This window comes from Oryzias latipes, chromosome 9 (assembly GCF_002234675.1).
Source record: "Oryzias latipes chromosome 9, ASM223467v1".
NCBI classification, from domain to species: Eukaryota; Metazoa; Chordata; class Actinopteri; order Beloniformes; family Adrianichthyidae; genus Oryzias; species Oryzias latipes.
The window spans coordinates 46,491-66,841 of NC_019867.2; the positions used below are offsets into that span (position 1 = coordinate 46,491).

At 42.9% G+C, this 20,351-nt stretch overlaps 1 protein-coding gene and 1 long non-coding RNA gene across 4 annotated transcripts in view; one reads left to right on the forward strand and one right to left on the reverse strand.

Moving 5' to 3' along the window:
* Positions 1 to 6: 6 nt before the first annotated feature.
* On the forward strand, positions 7 to 11,099 carry LOC111947859. Its single transcript, XR_002873808.1, has 4 exons — positions 7 to 254; positions 4,393 to 4,514; positions 4,611 to 4,679; positions 10,849 to 11,099. It is a non-coding gene; the product is annotated as an uncharacterized LOC111947859 (long non-coding RNA).
* The window catches only part of LOC101170815 (tenascin-like), a 66,820-nt gene continuing 50,130 nt past the window's right edge, over positions 3,662 to 20,351 (reverse strand). For 2 of the 3 annotated variants that reach the window (XM_023958080.1, XM_023958079.1), the window contains exons 11-21: positions 17,915 to 18,037; positions 16,869 to 17,012; positions 14,613 to 14,732; positions 12,532 to 12,675; positions 12,146 to 12,276; positions 11,925 to 12,057; positions 11,693 to 11,844; positions 11,126 to 11,222; positions 10,743 to 10,904; positions 10,433 to 10,596; positions 3,662 to 4,476 (exon numbers count right to left, since the gene is read on the reverse strand). In XM_023958080.1, coding sequence (XP_023813848.1) covers positions 4,366 to 4,476; positions 10,433 to 10,596; positions 10,743 to 10,904; positions 11,126 to 11,222; positions 11,693 to 11,844; positions 11,925 to 12,057; positions 12,146 to 12,276; positions 12,532 to 12,675; positions 14,613 to 14,732; positions 16,869 to 17,012; positions 17,915 to 18,037 — 1,481 coding nt within the window. In that variant the 3' untranslated portion in view covers positions 3,662 to 4,365. Of the gene's footprint in view, positions 4,477 to 10,432; positions 10,597 to 10,742; positions 10,905 to 11,125; positions 11,223 to 11,692; positions 11,845 to 11,924; positions 12,058 to 12,145; positions 12,277 to 12,531; positions 12,676 to 14,612; positions 14,733 to 16,868; positions 17,013 to 17,914; positions 18,038 to 18,990; positions 19,264 to 20,351 lie in introns of all 3 variants that reach the window. The other variant, XM_023958081.1, reaches the window with a different exon arrangement.

Sequence of the window (20,351 nt, forward strand, 5' to 3'; positions counted from 1 at the left end):
GTGAGCGGGGAGAGGATCCGGTGTTCCTCTGCCGGGACGGGGCTCAGCTCCGCCGCTGGCGCTCTCAGGCTGAACGCTGCAACCAGAACCAGAACCGCTGTAGAGGCCAACAACCTCACCAACTTCCACCGGAGACCCGCCCGCATGTCCGCCGTTAACGGTCGCTGCTGCGTGAGCGCCGTGATTTCCGCTGAATCACGGAAGCGAAGGAACGCGGAAAGGAGGAGCGCAGGGTTGTATGGCAAGCCGTCCAGGTCATTTATCAGGCAGACCGAGGCGGTCCAGAGTTCTGTTTCAGCGCTTGAATGACGGTTGTCTAAGTCTATGTTCATATTGAAAAAGTAGAAAAGCAGGTCAAAACTGCACTTTCAATCATCTTTGCAGTTTAAGAAAGATGGTCTTTAGGTATGTGACTACAATTTTAAAATGTGTTGGATTGCCCTGGGGCCTCATTTCTAAAGGTTGCGTACGCACAAAAGAAGGCGTACGCCACTCTCTACGCAATAGTTGAGATTTATAAAAAGCAAACTTGAGGGGAAAATGTGCGGTCCTCCACGCTCTGACCCAGGCGTACGCACAAAAACGGGTGAAATGAGAAACGGCGACACCGTCGGCAGATGGAAGAAACACGTGAAAGTGAAAATGACAATCCTGCCTCTCAGAAATAACATGAAGACTTCACAAAGCAAGTCTGACAATTAACAGCTACACCAACACCCGTTTGATCGATCAGCAGTGAAACAAACAAAAAAATCAAACGAAAATTACAACAGAAATTCAAATGAACACTTATTTGCAGAAAGAAAAGTGAAATATGTTCTGCAATATTGGCATGTTGTGCAATTCATCTTCATAAATAATATAGTTAACAGAACGAAATAATGTACAAAACTGACATTCCCGTCAATGTGTCCGTCTGGCGGAGCAGATAGAGGTGCAGACAGACAGATGGATAGATAGAGAGATGCATTAATTGTCCTCTGGGGAAAGTTGTTTTCATAGTAAAACATTTCTTCATAAGCTACAGAATTATGGTATTCATGCATATGCCTTTAGTTTGTTTTATTTTTGATAAAACAATGTATGGCGTATGTCTCAACCATTCAGAAAGCAACAAGAAATTACATTTGCTGATCAATTTCCCATTTCCACGTGGATTATTACCGACATCTGTAGCTTGTCAGATGTAATTAAATGGAGGGAAATAAAATGCCCCATCACAATGCGGAATGACGCACAATGGCTGATCTTGCGCTCTTAGAAGATGTGGCAAATGGAAGAATTCGGAGTGAACGCATCTTTAGACAAGAAGACTTGCTGGCAAATGAGGACGAGTGGCTAATGAGCCGGTTCTGACTTCCTCCAGCCGTCCTTTTGGACCTCTGCGGGCTTTTGGGGGGGTGTCACCCGGTGCATCTGGCGCGTCGGCGTCCCCCTGCGCCTCAGTCACCACTCCACTAAGGGATTCCCCAATTCTTGCCGCTTGTCTCTTATCAAGAGGGGTCAGCTCCGGTGCGCCCCCCCCCCCCGTGGCAGGCACACTCTGGCGATGCAGCGCCAGACGTGTTTTTGCCTCGACTTTGATGTCCGACCATTTCTTTTTTATTTACCCACGCACGGTCCGAGGTTGTGAGGCTACAGCATACGGCGTTTGCCGCTCACGTGCCTTTTTGGCATTAGTAATGCCCACACTGTGCCCCAAACAACGTTTTCTCCTCTTTTCCACCTCGCCAACGATAACTTCTACTTCACATTGAGTGAAGTTACGTTTTTTTCATTTCCTCTCGGTGTTTGCCATGGTTTCGCAATCAATGAATATTCATTTGTGGGCGTCTCACAGACTATTTATGGCCAACTATGGGCGTGTCATGAAGCCGCAAAAGCTGCACTGCATTTAGAATTGGTTGTGATTTATTAAGGGAAAGATGCGTAGGATGTGCGTGCGCACGGTTTTATAAATCCCAATATTTCTGTGCGTACGCACGTCCTATGTTTCATCCGTACGCCACTTCTGACGCAAATCCTACGCAAAGTTTTAGAAATGAGGCCCCTGATCTTTATGGGAAAGAAACCTTTCTAATGGTCTAAGGATCAGTCAGATGGGTCATAAAATAAGTTATGGCATTTGAAGTGACCACATGTGGGCCTCATTTCATTCATTCATTCATCTTCTAAACCCGTCTTGTCCCATTTGGGGTCACAGGGCTGCTGGAGCCTATCCCGGCCGCTCGTGGGCGGAGTTTGATTCCAGAATAAACAACAAAACAACAAAATGTTTGTGACCCAAGCAGAGACGAGTTCTTAGTGTCATAACTTTCTCATTACTGTCCAATCAAAGAAAGGAGGCATCATTGCAAAGCTAGTTAAAAGAACAAGAATTAAAGTTCATTCCAAATTAGTTTTTCCTTATCAAATAATAATTAATTAAGAATGTAATCAAGAAAATGGTACGATCCAATTTGAAGCTACACCGATGCTGTGAGGTAAACACTGACACTTCAGCATTACATAATGTTTATAAAACGATTTAGTTAACAAAAACACCTTTAAGAGCAGACATCTTATTTAGACCGGATTATTGTTTACGCTTTAAAATAACAATGTAGATTCCAGACATTCATTTCCTGGTTTGAACTAAATGCAGCAGCAATCCCAGCATCCCCAAAACATTCTTCTTCTTCTTCTTTGGAGCCATGGAGTCCAAAACAAAGCAGAGAAAATAGACATAGAAATATCCAGGGGGCAGACCTCACTTTATTTAAAAACAAGGTTAAAACACACGACGAAAGTCAGGAAAAATAAAATAAAAATAATATCTGCAAAGTCTGCAAAAATATTAAACTAAAGGGTAAAAATACTATAAAATATTTTTAAAAAGTCGTGATTATTTTTTGAATAAATAAAACCATAACAAAACACTTATTTTATTGAAAATACCACCTTCTAAAAGTATTTCTTTAAGCTACGTCTGCTCCTTTATGTTTGTGGACATTGTCTGCAGCCAATCAGCTTCCTCAAAACCGGTCACATGACCACATGTCCTCTGTTGGACACAAAGGCTTGCAAACACAAAAACAGTACCTGCTGACGGTTTGTTATCATGAAATTTGGTGGAGGTGAAGAATAAAACAACAAAAATCGACTAGTATCAAAAGTAGACACCAACTATCTGACTTTAGAAAGCTGACGAGAGGTTTGAACCAAAACTTTTGTATGGAAAATTTCCTACATTATACTGCACAGATTAACCCTTGTTCCATCCTAGGCACTGTAACGTTGGGAGTTGGGTCATCTAGACCCACTAGACAGTGCTCTGAACCTTTTTTCTTCAATGATTTGTGATCTTCACTGGTGTCCATGGATTACATGAAATCTTTCCACCTTTATCCACCTTTGTCATGGTAGGGAGAACACCTCAATGGAAGAGGGGGGGTCATCTAAGATAGCACAAAGGTTAAAAGCTCACAGATCAATCTAGTTAAATCGTAGAAATAGAAATCGTTTCAATTAGTCATTAGACCCATAGTGAAAAGTCAACCCATGTATAGAAATAGGTTAGTGGGGGGAAAAATCAACTTCTTTGAAAAATGCAAGGGTATTATATTGACATTTTAACACATTTTCTTTATTCTCCTACCTATCAGCTTTAATTCAAACAAACTTGATTTTTTTAACAAAACTTTTTATTGTCTTAAAGTTTACAGAGACATCACCCAGCTTGAAACAATATAAACCAACATACATTACACAGACTTATTCTGAAGGTCAGTGGTTTAGCTTCATGCTGTGTGGGGGGTGGGGTGGGGGATTGGAAAGAGCAGATTCTTATCTATGGACAGTTCATGTAAAACAAACCGCTCTTTTTTCTTTTATTTTTTTTTAATGTTTTGCTTCACAGAAATTCACTTTATTCACATTTAAAGATGAAACATTAAAAATATAACCAGGACTCGTTTTTTTTTTTTGTTTTTTCACTTTAAAACACCAAACTGTGGCTGATACAAAGTAACATAATGGGGCAAACAAGTACACATCTCCGGTTTTGTATGAGGAACAGTGTCTTTAGGAAAAAAAAACATTTTTGTTGATCCTAAACTAAGACCATTCCATGAAGAAGCTGTGGATCAGTGGCAGTATATGTTGCCAAAGTTGCACTCACACCTTCCTGTGGGTGCTTCTAAAAAGAGGGTCTGAAGGGGACCCCCTTTGATGCATTAGTGAAGTGTTGCAGCTTTGGCGGCATGTGCCAGGCCTTAACATTAGGGAGAAGGGGTTGATGTACAGTGGTTTGAAGCGGATGTGTCTTACGGCGAGTCTAGACAGCACAGGAACGTTGTTGATCGTGGTAGGGGCTTTGCAAAAGACTTATGATCTTTTTCTTCTTCCTTCCAGGTTTCTGAAGTTTGATGGTCTAATCTTCATCTCTGCAAACTCGATGGAGTGCTCATGGCCTTTCCAGTGGAACCAGTTAACTCCCTGAAGAACAGAAAATTAGAAGAAAAGAGGATGTCAAGGTAACTGTCAATACACATTTTTATACAATAAATTTCTAGATCAGCTTGAAACTGTTACACAAAAGAGCTCAAGTGTGACTTTTTATATTTTAAAAGGTTTCAGAAGATGTTCTTGAGGACCCAGACAAGTGTCCCACTTTGATGGCATTCTCAGGGCAAAATTCGGTAAGGAACAGACTGATCCTGAGCCGGAATAAGTTTCTTTAGAAAGAATTGCGGTGAAAGAACGCGAGTCTGCAGCCATCAAGAGGAAGTGGTTCTGATGTTCCGGTCCAAGCCCACAGACAGCAGCAAGTTCCATCTCTGTAACTGCTATTAGTGGGAAAGAGGGGATGTATATACGATTATTTGAGATTATTGTAAATTCAAAATCAGGTCATATGAATCTCTTATTAAAAACTGAAACATTTAGGTTTGTCTACTTGGTTTATTTACAAAGTATTCATTCCAGTCTGAAGTTGTCTGCACCCTATACAGAGACATCAAACTGAATTTATTCTATCCTATATTTCACTTGATTTTTCCATCAAGGGCAGATTATTTTAATGTATGCTAATGGCTAATAAAATTAACAAACAAATTTAATGGAGGGGTTTTCTGAGTAATCCCTGTACTGAGCAGGCAAAAGGCAAAATTTGGGAGCACAACTCATATAATTATGAATAATTACACTGCTAAACCAAGTACAGAACACACAGCTGCTGTCTTCATGTGATTGGTCCTCTTGATCAGAACTGTCCTTCTCTTCAATGTCATTGACTAAAAAATGCTGTCAATCTCTTCCTCTGACATGTGGTGTAATGTGTGCAACAATATAAGTAGACACAACTGTAAATAAAGCTTTTGAATCCTAAATCTAACAGCTCATTACCGTAAACATATGTATAAAATGTGAAAACATTATAAATTAAAGGTTTAATTTTCATACCTGTATCTTCTGCATCTTCCTCCCACATTGCCCAACAACCAAGTGCTTCAACCACCAACAATGCTTCCTTCCCAAGACCTGATGCCCCCTCAGTCCATCCCATTAAGACCATTATCACATACAGGTCTTCTCTGAAGGGACATGGTTGGAGAAAACCGACAACACTACTGCCTTCACCCACTAAAGGAAGCACCAAAGCCTCAGGAAGCAGCTTCAGCAACCAATAATATATCCCCCTTCTTTTAACATGGTACTTTTTAATATTCAGAAATCTAGCCACAGGGGTTGCAAGCCAGTAACTTCTGTGCCGGTCCCAAGCCCGGATAAATAGAGAGGTTTGCGTCAGGAAGGGCATCCGGCGTAAAAATTGCCAAAATAACCATGCGAATCATCCACAACACTTTAAACATACCGGATCGGTCGAGGCCCGGGTTAACAACGACCGCCACCGATGCTGTTAACCTACAGGGTGTCGGTGGAAATTTGACTACTGTTGGTCGAAGAAAGAGGGGAGGCAGAAGGGTCCGTTGCCAGAGAGAGAAGGGAAAAGGCAGGAACATAGGTTTGAGAATAGGGACTCTTAACGTTGGCACAATGACAGGGAAAGGCAGAGAGCTGGCAGACATGATGGAGAGAAGGAAGGTAGATGTACTGTGTGTGCAGGAGACAAGGTGGAAGGGCAGCAAGGCACGTAGTATTGGAGGAGGATACAAACTGTTCTATCATGGTGTTGATAGGAAGAGAAACGGGGTAGGTGTGATTCTGAAGGGGGAGTTTGTAAACAGTGTTCTAGAGGTGAAAAGAGTCTCAGACAGGATGATGAGCCTAAAGTTAGAAATTGAAGGGGTGATGGTGAATGTAGTCAGTGGGTATGCGCCACAGGTTGGCTGTGAGTTAGAAGTGAAGGAGAGATTCTGGAGTGAGTTGGATGAGGTCATAGAGAGTTTTCCCAGAGGAGAGAGAGTTGTTATTGGAGCAGACTTTAATGGGCATGTTGGTGAGGGCAACAGAGGTGATGAGGAGGTGATGGGCAGGTTTGGTGTGAAGGAAAGGAATCTGGAGGGACAGATGGTGGTGGACTTTGCGAAGAGGATGGAAATGGCTGTAGTCAACACTTACTTCCAGAAGAGAGAGGAACATAGAGTGACATACAGAAGTGGAGGTAGGAGTACTCAGGTGGACTACATCCTATGTAGACGAGGTCATTTGAGAGAGGTTAATGACTGCAAAGTGGTGGGAGGAGAGAGTGTAGCCAGACAGCACCGCATGGTGGTGTGTAAGATGACTCTGGAGGTCAGGAAGAAGAAGATAGGGAAAACAGAAAAGAAGACCAAGTGGTGGAAGCTACAGAATGAAGAAACTTGTGAGGAATTTAGGCAGAAGTTGAGGCAGGTCCTGGGTGGTCAGGATGAACTTCCAGATGACTGGGAAACTACAGCAGAGATTATCAGGGAAACAGGTAGGAAGGTGCTAGGTGTGTCATCTGGAAAGAGGAAAGACGGTAAAGAGACTTGGTGGTGGAATGAGGAAGTACAGGAATGCGTCCAGAGGAAGAGGTTGGCTAAAAAGAAGTGGGATGTAGAAAGGACTGAGGAAGGTAGACAGGAGTACAAGGAAGCGCAGCGTAGAGTGAAGAGAGAGGTGGCAAAGGCCAAACAGAAAGCTTACGATGAGCTTTATGACAGGTTAGACACAAAGGAAGGAGAGAAGGACTTGTACAGGCTAGCAGACAGAGAGACAGAGATGGGAAGGACGTGCAACAGATAAGGGCGATTAAGGACAGAGATGGAAAGGTGCTAACAACCCAAGAGAGTGTACAGAAAAGATGGAAGGAGTATTTTGAGGAGCTGATGAACGAGGAAAATGACAGGGAAAGAAGGGAGGAAGATGTGGTTGTTGTGGAGCAGGAAGTAGCAGAGATTGGAAAGGATGAGGTTAGGAAGGCTCTGGAAAGGATGAAGAGCGGAAAGGCCGTTGGTCCTGATGACGTACCTGTGGAGGTATGGAAGTGCCTAGGAGAGACAGCAGTGGAATTTCTAACGAGGTTGTTCAATAGGATTTTAGAGAGTGAGAAGATGCCTGAGGAATGGAGGAGAAGCGTTCTGGTCCCGATCTTTAAGAACAAGGGTGACATGCAGAACTGCAGCAACTATAGAGGAATAAAGTTGATGAGCCACACAATGAAGCTGTGGGAAAGAGTAGTGGAAGCCAGGCTTAGGAAGAAGGTGGAGATTTGTGAGCAGCAGTATGGTTTCATGCCCCGTAAGAGCACCACTGATGCCATTTTTGCTTTGAGAATGTTGATGGAAAAGTACAGAGAAGGTCAGAAGGAGCTGCATTGTGTGTTCGTAGATTTAGAGAAGGCGTATGACAGGGTGCCGAGGGAGGAGCTGTGGTACTGTATGAGGTCGTCTGGAGTGGCAGAGAAGTATGTCAGAGTAGTTCAGGACATGTATGAGAGAAGTATGACGGTGGTGAGATGTGCTGTAGGTCAGACAGAGGAGTTCAAGGTGGAGGTGGGACTACACCAAGGATCAGCTTTGAGTCCTTTTTTGTTTGCTATGCTGATGGACAGGCTGACAGACGAGGTAAGACAGGAATCTCCCTGGACAATGATGTTTGCGGATGACATTGTAATTTGCAGTGAGAGTAGAGAGCAGGTGGAGGAACAGCTAGAGAGGTGGAGGTTTGCTCTGGAAAGAAGAGGTATGAAGGTCAGTCGTAGTAAGACAGAATACATGTGTCTGAACGAGAGGGATCAAGGTAGAAGCGTTAGGTTACAGGGGACTGAGGTGAAGAAGGTGCAGGAGTTTAAGTACTTGGGGTCAACAGTTCAGTGTGATGGGGATTGTGGAAAAGAGGTGAAGAGGCGAGTGCAGGCAGGTTGGAGCGGTTGGAGGAAAGTGTCAGGAGTGTTGTGTGACAGAAGAGTGCCAGCAAGACTCAAAGGAAAGGTGTACAAGACAGTGGTGAGACCAGCTCTGCTCTATGGGTTAGAGACGGTAGCAGTGAGACAGAGACAAGAGGCTGAGATGGAGGTAGCGGAGATGAAGATGTTGAGGTTCTCCTTAGGAGTGACCAGGTTAGACAGGATAAGGAACGAGTACATCAGAGGGACGGCTCACGTTGCCTGTGTTAGCGACAAAGTCAGAGAAGCCAGACTGAGATGGTTTGGACATGTTCAGAGGAGGGATAGTGGATATATTGGTAGAAGGATGTTGGAGATGGAGCTGCCTGGCCGGAGGGCAAGAGGACGGCCAAAGAGGAGATATATGGATGTCTTAACAGAGGACATGAAGTTGGCTAACGTTAGGGTAGAAGATGTTCATGATAGAGTGAGGTGGAAAAGGATGATTCACTGTGGCGACCCCTGATGGGAAAAGCCGAAAGAGAAAGAAAGACTTTTTAATATTCAGTCTTTATCTAACAAGACTTTTATCGTTAATGATTTTATCTCAGATTATAAGATTGATAATTCTGTTTAACTGAGCGATGAGGGGAGGGCACTGAGAGGCTTGGGGAGGGGGGCTCAGATATTTTGGCGGGGGGGGGGGGGGGGGGGGGGGGGGTTGTAGTGTGTAGGGTTGTAGGGTTATGGGGGTGGCTGTGGGTGCGTGGCGATCCCTGGGTTGCTCGGGTCGCGTGCCTGGGCTGGCTTGCGGAGACGGGGCGCCGGTCGTGTGGTGGGCAGCTCATGGGTTCATGGGTAGGGCCTGGTTCCCCTTATGAACACGCGGTTCACGTCGGCAGCATGCATGTATCTCCACCCCCACGTGCACGTGCACACTGCCACACTGCTCCCTGTCTGCTTCATCCCTCCTCCTTACCCACAGTGTATTGATGGACAGATTTTTTTTCGCTCATCTTAGTGTCAGATTTTCACCTTGGATGTAATATTCGTCTTTCCAGCAGATCTCGTATAATTGTTACATCTTAAAATAATAACCCTAATAACCTAATAACCCTAATAATAACTTATTCAAATCAGTGCTTGTATCCCCCACCTTTTCACCTTTCTTCCTTTTACTCCCCCCCCCCCCCCCCCCTCACATTCTTCCCCTCTCCCTCCCCACACACACTAAATGTAACAAATAAATAAGAGAAAAAAATACGACAAAAAGGGGTTTATACAAATCTACACTCTGGTTTCTCGAAGCTATATAAACCTCTTTTTGTGATAGTAAAACCTGTCCAACACAAAAAGCCTTCAGCTCTAATCTGTTTGCTCAGCTGTTGGACAGAACAAGTTTAAGAAGAAAAAAAAAACTGAGCGATGCCTCTACTGTTCTAACAGAGGCTTCCCTAGCAAATTTTAGTTTTGAGTGATTTTAATCTGCATATAGAGTCGAATCATCCTACTGTACAGTTCTTGAAAGGGTTTGCTTAGCTGGATTTTAAACATGTCATGCAGCCGACTCATAACAGGGGGCACACTCTTGACCTTGTCATCAGTCATGGTTTACCTACCAGTGTGTCCACTATTGTGGACCTGGCTGTTCTGACCATTACTGTGTGCTTTTTTACATCACTGGTTTTATAAAACAAGAGACCTCTGTGAGAACGGTGAAGAAGCGCTACTTGACTCCTGAAGTGGTTGGAAAAATTATTACATCGGTTTGTGCTAACTCCCCACTTATCCTACCAGCCCCCTTCGATCATATTTTTAAAAAGTTTTGACGATAAATTAAGATCCATCCAGTCTCGATTCAGTTCCTCCGCTAACATCTAAAAACTTAAGAATCAAACCCACACTCCCTTGGAGAACTGAAGAAATTAAACAAATAAAGAGGCACTAAAGAGCTTCTAAAGAGAAGCTGAAAGAAAACACAAACATGAAATAAACTATCAACTATCCCAAAACAAACTAAAGCTGTATAACAAAACTGTAAAAGAGACCATGAACTCATACTTTGGAAAGACCATCTCTGAAAATAAAAAAAAAATAAAAAAAACAGAGTCCTCTTCACCACAATGAAGAGATGGTCTTCACCTTGCTGTGGTTGTTATCCCCATATCGACCCATCAAGTTGACTCTGTGACAGTTCTTGTACCAGAAGGCTCCCTTGTAAGACAGAGCGCAGTTGGTGACAGCAATGTCGTTGTCATGGTCGTAGGTGGAAAACGGTCGGCCGTGATGGTAAGTCATCGAGTCCCCTATAAAAACAGAGCTCATGACTAAAAGGTTGAAGCTGTCTACCTCTGACTTCACAACGTTCTTGGTGAATAATATTCAAAACATGAAGAGGGTCAGAAGGTTAGCAATGTGTTTGTATTGGGGGGTGCAGAATGCACTGCTCTACCTGCTGTTCCGCTGTATCCTCCCACATGGACTTTGAATCGGCTTCGAGGTTCAGACACGGAGAATTTTTCATACTGTGCATGAGCCGTCTCTCCTTTGTCTTTCAGGTCAACTCGCAGCTCGTACTGCCCCCCTGCTGTGATCTTGTGCAGGTTGGACAGACCTATGGGAAAGAGAAGGTTTCTTTTTGAAGAAAACATAAATTTGTATAGAAAATGTTTTCACCTTAAATGTTTTTACATGAAACCAAACATTCATTTGTTCAGACATTTATTGGCATAGATCACTTCAATGCAGAGTTATGCTGATGAAATTGATTCTAATTGATTACATTTATCATAAATAATGTCTTTAAAAAAGATTTTGTGTCCTGCAGATCATTACCGAGCCAGAATTCGTCATTCATGTCTCCAAAGCCGCCTGTGTAGTTCTTCCAGTTGCGGAAAAATTCAACTTTTCCACTTTTCCGCCGCAGAAAAACCTTACAGAAAAGAGAAGAATAACCCACATTTTCACATTTGTTGTTTGTTTAAAAGAACTGCTAGATCAGGCTAAAAGCCTGTAGCTCATTAAGTAACTCTAATACCCTGTCTTTCCTTCTTCAGTTTTTGGGGCTCAAGACTTTTTTTTTTTTACCAAACTAATGTGTCATTTACTTTCTTCAATTCTCTTCTGTACTTTGGTTCACCCTAAATTGAACAGAGATCTCGGAGGGACCAGGGTTTGCATGTTTGGTCTACACCAGAGTACAGACGAGTTTTCTCTCTGAGGAATTTTACTATGAGGAAACTAACTCAAGTGAGAACCAAACTGAGTGCAAATGGATCCTTAGAAACATCTAAACATCAGAACTATAAACATTCTGTAGGTGGTTAATATCTGCTGCTGAACTGACACTAAGTAGAACCATCATGGAGGGGGTCTTGTTTTTCAAAACTGGGACTGACTTACGATCCAGCCGCCTCCATCTGTGCTCATGTCGCAGTAGACTTGCAGCGGCTGCTTCTCATCTCCACCCACGTAGATGGTGTGCAGGCCGGATGTGGCATCTCCGTTCAGCAGAGCCTGCGAACAGTCTCTGGGGTGTCTGTACAGCACTCCAGCTGCAAACACAGGGTCAGGGGGGCAGAGGTTAGAAATGGCATGTCCCATTTCTCTGTCACACTTTGAAAACAGAACCTACTGGTGGTGAGGAAAGTGGTGACAACTCTGCTTCTCTTGGGACCAGCTAGGGCCTGCAACCTGATGGAGTATTCTGTGGAGGCGCTGAGCTGGACCATGTTGTAGGACACAGCGGTGGGGCTAAGGAAAACCTCCTGGGCGGGGGTGGGTGGGGGGGGGTTGGCATTCATCAGCACAGTTCTTCACTTAGCTGCATCATGAAAAGCTATAGCTTGTACTAACCCGCATAGCGCCATCTGCAGCTTCGAAGGTAAGGATGTAGGCACTGATGTTGGCTCGAGGAGGTTTCCAGGTAAGCAGGGCATTTTCTGTCTGGATGTTACTGGCAGCCAGCTCCTGGGGCGCGTCCACATCTAAAAAAAAGCAATGTCTTTTTCAGAAGTTCTTGGTGATTAGCATTTGATTATTCTGTTATTATTATAGAACATTTCCTAACAAGTTAGACATTTTTTTCTTACCACAAAACTGTAAGTTGGTTTTAACATAAATTCTGCAGCAGTTTGGCTACAAAATGCTGCAGGACAATAAACTGCAGGTGTTGGAGCAGGTGAGAAAGCATCTAACAGTAAAATGTTCAGTGACTGAGTCAGTGAGGTGGAGGGGCAGACCTGTTGTGAACTCTGTTGTTGTGGCTGCACTCTTGGCTAAATCCCTCACAGCATAGACCTTCACAGTGTAGTGTGTTGCTGGTGTCAGGGAGCTCATATCAAACTCCACCACATTCCCAGACACACGCACCATTACAGGAACCCCTATAATGAACACACAAACAAGACAAGCAGTTTCTTATCACAAAGCAATTTAATTGCCCCAGCAACAACAATAAAGTCTGTGAATCTTGATAGCCTCCTTTAAAAAAGAAAATTCTGATTTTGTCATCTTTGTCAGGTTGGGGGTGGGGGATTAAAATTATTTAATACTTTCATTTTTGAATTTGAATTTTTTGAAATGACATCCTGATCCTCAGATCATCTTGTTGCAAAGCAAGAATCCTGAAAATGAAAACAGCTGAAGAAAGCTGTTCATGAGATAGAACATGGGATTTGTCCTGAGCCATTGCAAAACACCAAACCATCTGCAGTTTTACTTAACTAGAACCTACAGAGGAAAGTACAGGGTCAGATTAACTATAAGAGAAACTGGGCCAGTTGCCAGAGGTAAAGGAGGTGTGAGCCCCCAGGACCCTAAAAACAGTTTTCAGGTTGGTTCTGATCCATGTCACTGTGTCATTATGCTTCTTTTCCTAGATATACATTGTGTTGTTGGAGGATCTGTTGCTGTAAACAAATCTCATTCATGAAATGTTGTGGACTCACCGTGTGATCACTCCAGACAATTTGGCATGTTTATCACAGTTATTAAACTACACAGGGTTTTTCACTGCTCTGCAACAGTAAATAATCAACACTTCCAGATGTAAACTCTGCCCACTGCAACAAACCACCACAAGACGGATCATGGGGGTTGAAATTGATGATTGTATACTTCAGTATACACCAGAGGAAACAAATGAAAGATTTTTCTCAAGAGATTCCAAAGAAAACTTTTGACAAGCACATCAAAGATAAAGGCTATAAGATCATCTCCGAGCATCTTGGCTTTCCTGTGGAAACAGTTAAACAAATTATTGAGAAGTTTAAGATCTACGGGATCTAGGAGAGTTTTCCCATGGAAGCAATAAAAAGGGTGACAAAACAGAACAGATGAGGTAGAACTGAAAACCAGACACTTATATAAACTGATGGTAATTGACAGAAATGAAAACAGCTGTGGATGACCTAAATGAACCTGGAATGACTGATTGGGGAACAACTGAAAAAATGACAAAACTAAGAAAAGAACTAAAAAACCAAACTAAAGCACAAAATCCTTACATGTCCTGAAACAGGTTGTCTGGAAAAGGCAACCTTTAAACCTGAGACACCTGGAGCAGTTTGCTCATGAGGAGTGGGCAAAAATAGCTGTTGACAGGTGCAGGAGTCTCAATGACAGTTACAGGAGGGATTGGATTGCAGCTGAGGTACCATCGTTTTTATCCAGGCGTGTTATATGAAATTATTTTTGTAAATAATATTACTGACGCAAAGTACTCATAAATTCAAAACCCCAACTCACTTAAGTTAAATCAATGCTAACGATTTCTTCACAATGAAGGGACCTGAGAACTCAGATTGCTGCCATAAGCTAGGGTTAATTTAATTATTTTATTTCATTCCAATGATTAAAACTAAAAATTATTTATTCACTTTACAAAACACTCAGATTCAGTGATAAACCCTGAATCTCACAATCCCTGTGACATAATACACAATGAAATGCAGTAAGTTTCACTTGCTCTTACAGTATACAAAGTTCTTGTTACAAAGTGGGTTTTGACAGCTCTCCCCTTAGACTGCTCAGGCCTGCTGAGAGTTGAAACTGTCAAAAAGCTCATTTTCAACTGCCTCATGTCACAAGAACAGGCAGACAACTGGATCAAAATGCAGCAGGTTTAATAACTCAGCTAACAGTCCACAAAGCTAAATCAGGGTCAGGCATGTGGGGGTCAATAACAGGCATGAGAGCATCAGAGGAGAGACAAGCTAGTCAGGATCCAGGTGAGATTCAGGGCAGGCAGCAGGAAAAACAGGGTCAGGAAACAGAAGATCAGATCCAGGGAACACAGAACACACAAATGTGGACTTTTTACCAGAGTCTGCAGTGTAGGAAATGACGTAGCCATCCACAGTGGCAATGGCAGGTTGCCAAAGCAGTAGAGCCTCAGAGTCGGTGATGTTGACTGCAGTCAGTCCGCGAGGCTTATCCAGAGCTATGAACACACACATAGGAACACAAACTGTATTTCCTTCCATTGAAACTTTGGCTAAAAAAAACTCAGTTCCAAGAGCATCCAAGCTGATGCTTATTGCAGAAATAAAACTTTACATGTCTTTAACCCTTGTGCTATCTTAGATGACCCCCCCCCCCCCTTCCATTGAGGTGTTCTCCCTACCATGACAAAGGTGGATAAAGGTGGAAAGATTTCATGTAATCCATGGACACCAGTGAAGATCACAAATCATTGAAGAAAAAAGCTTCAGTCTGTCTAGTGGATCTAGATGACCCCACTCCCAAGATTAAAGTGCCTAGGAGAGCACAAGGGTTACAGCCCCCCTTTATGAATACCCTACAACAGGGGTCGGGAACCTTTTTGGCCAAGAGAGCCATAAACGCCACATATTTTTAATTGTAATTTTGAAAGAGCCATACAATAATGTGGTGTCTCTTTCCCACACTGATGCACGGAGACTTAACCTCTTTTAAGGTTCTTTATTCTGGTTACTGAAGACCGCAACAAACGCCGTAAAATTAATTCAGCAACTCCTGAATCTATCCCGCTGAGACGAAAGCACTTCTCCCAACTTTATATTCCCCTGCTCCCGCTCCAGCCCCTCCCATTTCCCTTATTCGGCCCATAGCTGAACCCCATTGGTCCAAACTACCTAACAACAGGCTGAGCGACAGAACTGAGAGCCAATCAGATCGCTGCATGATGCGTTCATTGAACTCCAGAACTTATAACGCGGCCCAACACCCACCCAGCCCAACTCAGTCCGCGACAATATGTTTAAAACTAAATATACAAATGAATGTGTGAATTTGATGTAATTTCAACATTTTTAAAGTACAATAAGTCTGTGGATTATTTTTAATAACATCGTTATGCTGTTGCTAATAAATGATGAGTATTTCTCGTGGTAGTTTTGCTGATGGTCTAGTCTGGTTGATATGTGGTGAGTTTCTGCTTCATGCAGGCGTTGATACTTTAAACGTGATCTTAGGTCTGAATGTACTTTAGATGTGAGACAGACTGCTCACATGCAGACGTGGAGCCAAACACACACTCACACGCTGCAGTGAGTGACGGGTAGCGGGTTTTAAGTGTTTATAATCCCTGCGCGATTCACCTGCTGCCGGTCCCCACAACCCCTCACCCCCACCCTCTGCTTTCTTCCTCACACCTCCCGTCCCCGCAACTGAAAGAGCGCGCAGTATTAGTATTAGGCACGGCAATTCACAGGTTTCCAGCTGGTACAAACTCTGAGAAAAATTAGATAATAGTAAACTGATATGCGGTGCAGATTTTTCTCCCCAAGCACCGATACTACTGCGCGCCTCTGGCATCGCATCGCGCACGAGAATGACTGGTCTAATGAAAAAAAAAAAAAGTATAATTAAAGATTTGTCTGCGAGCCACATGTGACCATCAAAAGAGCCATATATGGCTCGCGAGCCATAGGTTCCCGACCCCTGCCCTACAACATAATCCGATTACATCGCTGGGGCCACTCTCTGGAGACCTGGGTTTGGGGGCTTGCCGGGAAGCGCATGGTAGGGTTTAACTCAAAGGCATGGTGGACCTAACACCTGCAGAAGAGTTGAAAAAGGGCTGGTGCAATGTGGCAGGCGTATGCAGATGCATCACTGGTCCGATGCATATCAGTCTATCATCATATAGATATGCCTGAGTTCATATTGGGAAACAACTATGTTTATTAAAGTTCAACTTCTTCCTCAGCTCTCTAGAAGAACAACATTCTGTATTTTAAGATTCAAGTCGGACTCCTTTCTTCTTGCTTTTTGAGTTTTAGGTAGATTACTGTTTTGGTACTCTCTGACTCTGTTGTATGTCTCACTTTGTCAAGTTTGAGTATGTGTTCGTTGTCAACATACGTGTTCTTTTTCTTTTGTTTAAGTCTTTTCATCCTGCAGCATCTTTGATTTTTTTTTCCCCTTTCCTTTTTTAACAAAATGTTCATAGATGTTGTTTTCTACTCCTCATTATTTAGTTCTCTCTCTGAGACAAACTGATAAGTTTTTTGCTGAAGACAGATTTGGAAGGACCTCTGTTGTAAAGATGGATTCAGGTGCTGCCCAGAGTCCATCATGAATAACATGTGCTCACCTGTGGTGACGCTTTCAGATCCAGGTTTGCTCTCTCTCTCACCCTTGACAGCAACAATTGTGACCTCATAGGTGACCCCAGGAGTTAGGTTGGGCAGCACTGAGTGAAACTCAGAGCCGTCCACAGTCAGAGTCCTACCGTTTCCTGCAGGGAACATTAAGGTAAGTTTATGACAGAAGGGTTCTTGCAAGAAGAAGTCTCTGTTCATTTTTTCATTGTAGACCCTGGCTCACTTTTGAGTGGGGGCCTCTGTTCACTTATAGACAGACCAAAGTGGAAAAGTGAAATAAAGACAGCAAATGATGTAAGCAATGGTTATAATAATGGTTATGTACTCATGGTCATTTCTGAAGGCAATTTTATGATGACAAACATTTTCACAAAAAGGGATATTGTGACAAGTGGGATGAAAAACATGCTATGCCACCCCTTCAGTTTCATTTTTGTTTTTTCATGCCATTAGAATTCTGACTGCAGATGAGAAAGGAAAAATTCTAAACAGTTTTTTGGAATTGTTTAATTGTCTCCCAATCTCACGGCAAGCCGACGTGCCAGAAAGTTACCACTAGAGGGTAGCATCAGCCTTTCAGTGGAGCTGCTCTGCTGATTTGGGTACAAATGTAGAAACCTACAAAATTCTACATTCCTTGTGTCTTCCATGTGTACTTGGAGGTGAAATTGAGCTAATAGAATAAGTACGTCAGAAGAGTTGAAGATTTTATTTATTTAAAACAAAGAACAATGCACAACAGAACATTGATCACGTGAAACGTGGAAGGATGCATTGTGCCAGGTTTGACCAAATTTAGTTTATTTCCACCTGTAGTGACTATGAAAGTAAGAACGAACAAAAGAACTGATTGTTGAAATTTGAGTGGTATGACGTGATGAACACATTAAAAAAACAAACAGAGCAAATTTACAGAAACACAGAGGACAGCACCAGATTGAGGAAATACACACCAACGTGAGCATAACAGCACGTTATCTCACATTTCAAACACACTACCACACCTATTTATTACTCATTTTGATGAAACACTGACCTCCATGGGCAGGAACATAAGTCACCAAATAGCTGTCCACCTGAGCTCCCACAGTCATCCAGTGAACGGTGGCTGATGTGTCGGTCACTTCAGAGAAGTGGATGGCCTTGGGTGGGCCCAGTTCTGCATGAGAAAGAGCACACAGAACCATTCATTACATCAGTATTAAGTGATGCACTTCATGCTAAAGAGGAAGCTGCATTCAAAAAACATGTAAAGGAGTGACGGTTGTTAGGCATGCATCACATCATCCCACAAGCCTCAGGAAGTACACAAAGACACAGTAACAACCCCCCGCACTTCCACCCCACCACCAAAAAGAAGCTGATGCACAGACATCCTCCAAAATAAGATAGAGGTTGGACTGAGTGTTTGTAGACGGGAGCAGACTCCAGCAGGGAAAGACTGATGCCTGAGATAATGTCTGAAAGGAATGCTTCATCTGCATTTGGGCGGCCGTGGTGCAGCGGTAGGGCGGTCGACCCAATATCGTAAGATTGCAGGTTCGATTCCTGCCTTGCACACCCATGAGTCGAAGTGTCCTTGGGCAAGATACTGAACCCCACCTTGCCTCTGGGGGTAGGCGGGCGCCTGTGTTTGGCAGCGGAGCGGCCACCAGTGTGTGAATGTGTGTGTGACTGGGTGAATGGGTCAGTGACTGTAAAGCGCTCTGTACTTGTAGGAAGAAAGGCGCTATATAAGTATATGCCATTTACCATTTGGATCATTATGGGATGCTGCACTCCTCTCTAAAAGCAGTGTAAAGCCATCATGTGCTTCATAAGAGAACTTTGACAGGTTGCTGACATCAGTAAACCTACATGAGTTCAACACCAGGAAATGACGTGTTATCATCAGCTTTTACTGATAATAACACGGTGTTAGTGACTAAACAGGAGTTATCATCTGCTGTTATGGACTGAGGATCAAACAAAACAAACACATGTCAGGACCTGACACCAAGGCTTATGTTAAAGTCAGAAACCAAAGTCAACACAAGCATCTACAGCCAGAATAAACATCAGGACCAAAAGAAGCAGCTTGGTTCTTTTCATTTCTGTCCTTCCTGTATGTACCTGTTCTTACCCTCTCCATCACTGACTGGGACCGCTTTCCCAAAACAAGCCCAAACATTTCAACTTTGTACTCTGTGTCTTCAATAAGATCCACCAGTGCTGCGCTTCTTTCAGGCCCCCCCAGCACCACCTCCCTCGACAGGCCTGGGCCCTCTGCTGGGCTAACCATTATGACAAAGGTGTCAAAGGCATCGTCTTCAGCCGTCCAGGCCAGAGTAAAGGTTTCTTCTGTGACCTGATGGACTATTAGTCCCTGCACCTTCGGTTCGGTCTCTGAGTGACAACAAGAGAAAGTCAGTTTTTCTTTAGAGCTTTGATATTGGAAGAACAAAAATGCAAAATAAACATGTCTCAAAGTTTCATATTTAGCACATAAATAAAGAGAATTTATGTTGAGATGAATGAAGAAGGAAGTGAGGGCAGCAGAAGCTGTGGACAGATGGATGCATCAGCACTTTGTTAAAAAAAAAAAAAGAAAAAGCTTTGAAAGTGATCATCTGGACTTAGTTCGGTTTATTTTTATGTTTTTCTTTTTGCTGTGGAATTGTCCTGGAGGAATGAGAGTCTTTACAGATAGATGAGAGACAGAAGGTTAAAAAAAGAGGTAACGTAGGAAATCGGATTGTATGGTTTCTTAAAATAAAAAGGTTATTAGGTTCTTATCTCCTACAAACCAGATCGAATTCTGATCCTCACAGACCTGTTCTTCTTTTTTCTTTTTTAAATAATCTATTCTCCACTGCCGCTATTAGTTTTTCCCAAACGCTAAAACACGAAGTGCTGTTTTCTAAACCTGATCAAGTGCTTTAACTATTTTCTGAAAAAAAACAAAAAACTCACTGGTCAAAACCTAAAACTCAAACACAACGTGTTCTTACTTGAACCACAGGTGACTTTGACAACACACAATATACAAAAAGTGAACACAAAGAGGCAAAACCCCAATTCTGTTACAATACAACAATCACCATCAACAAACAAGTGATCAAAACTCAAGGCTATGTTGCAAATCAACTGCAGTGAATATTAAGACCCTTGTCGTATTTGTGTATGTTTTTTTTATTTGGTATTTGATTCATTCATTCATTTTCTATTCCGTCTTTCCCTTTCGGGGTCACGGGGCTGCCGGAGCCTATCTCGGCCACTTATGGGCGAAGGCCGGGGGACACCCTGGACAGGTCGCCAGTCTGTCGCAGGGTAGAATGTCCTCAATCACACAACCATTCACTCTCACACTCACACCTTGGTATTTGATGTTTAGTATATTGAGTGTTTGTGTAAGGGGGTTAAAGTTTTTTTGTATGTGTGTAGGTTCTTTTTTCTTTTCAGGTAGCCTGGATTGCTGCACTAAGGTCTTGTTG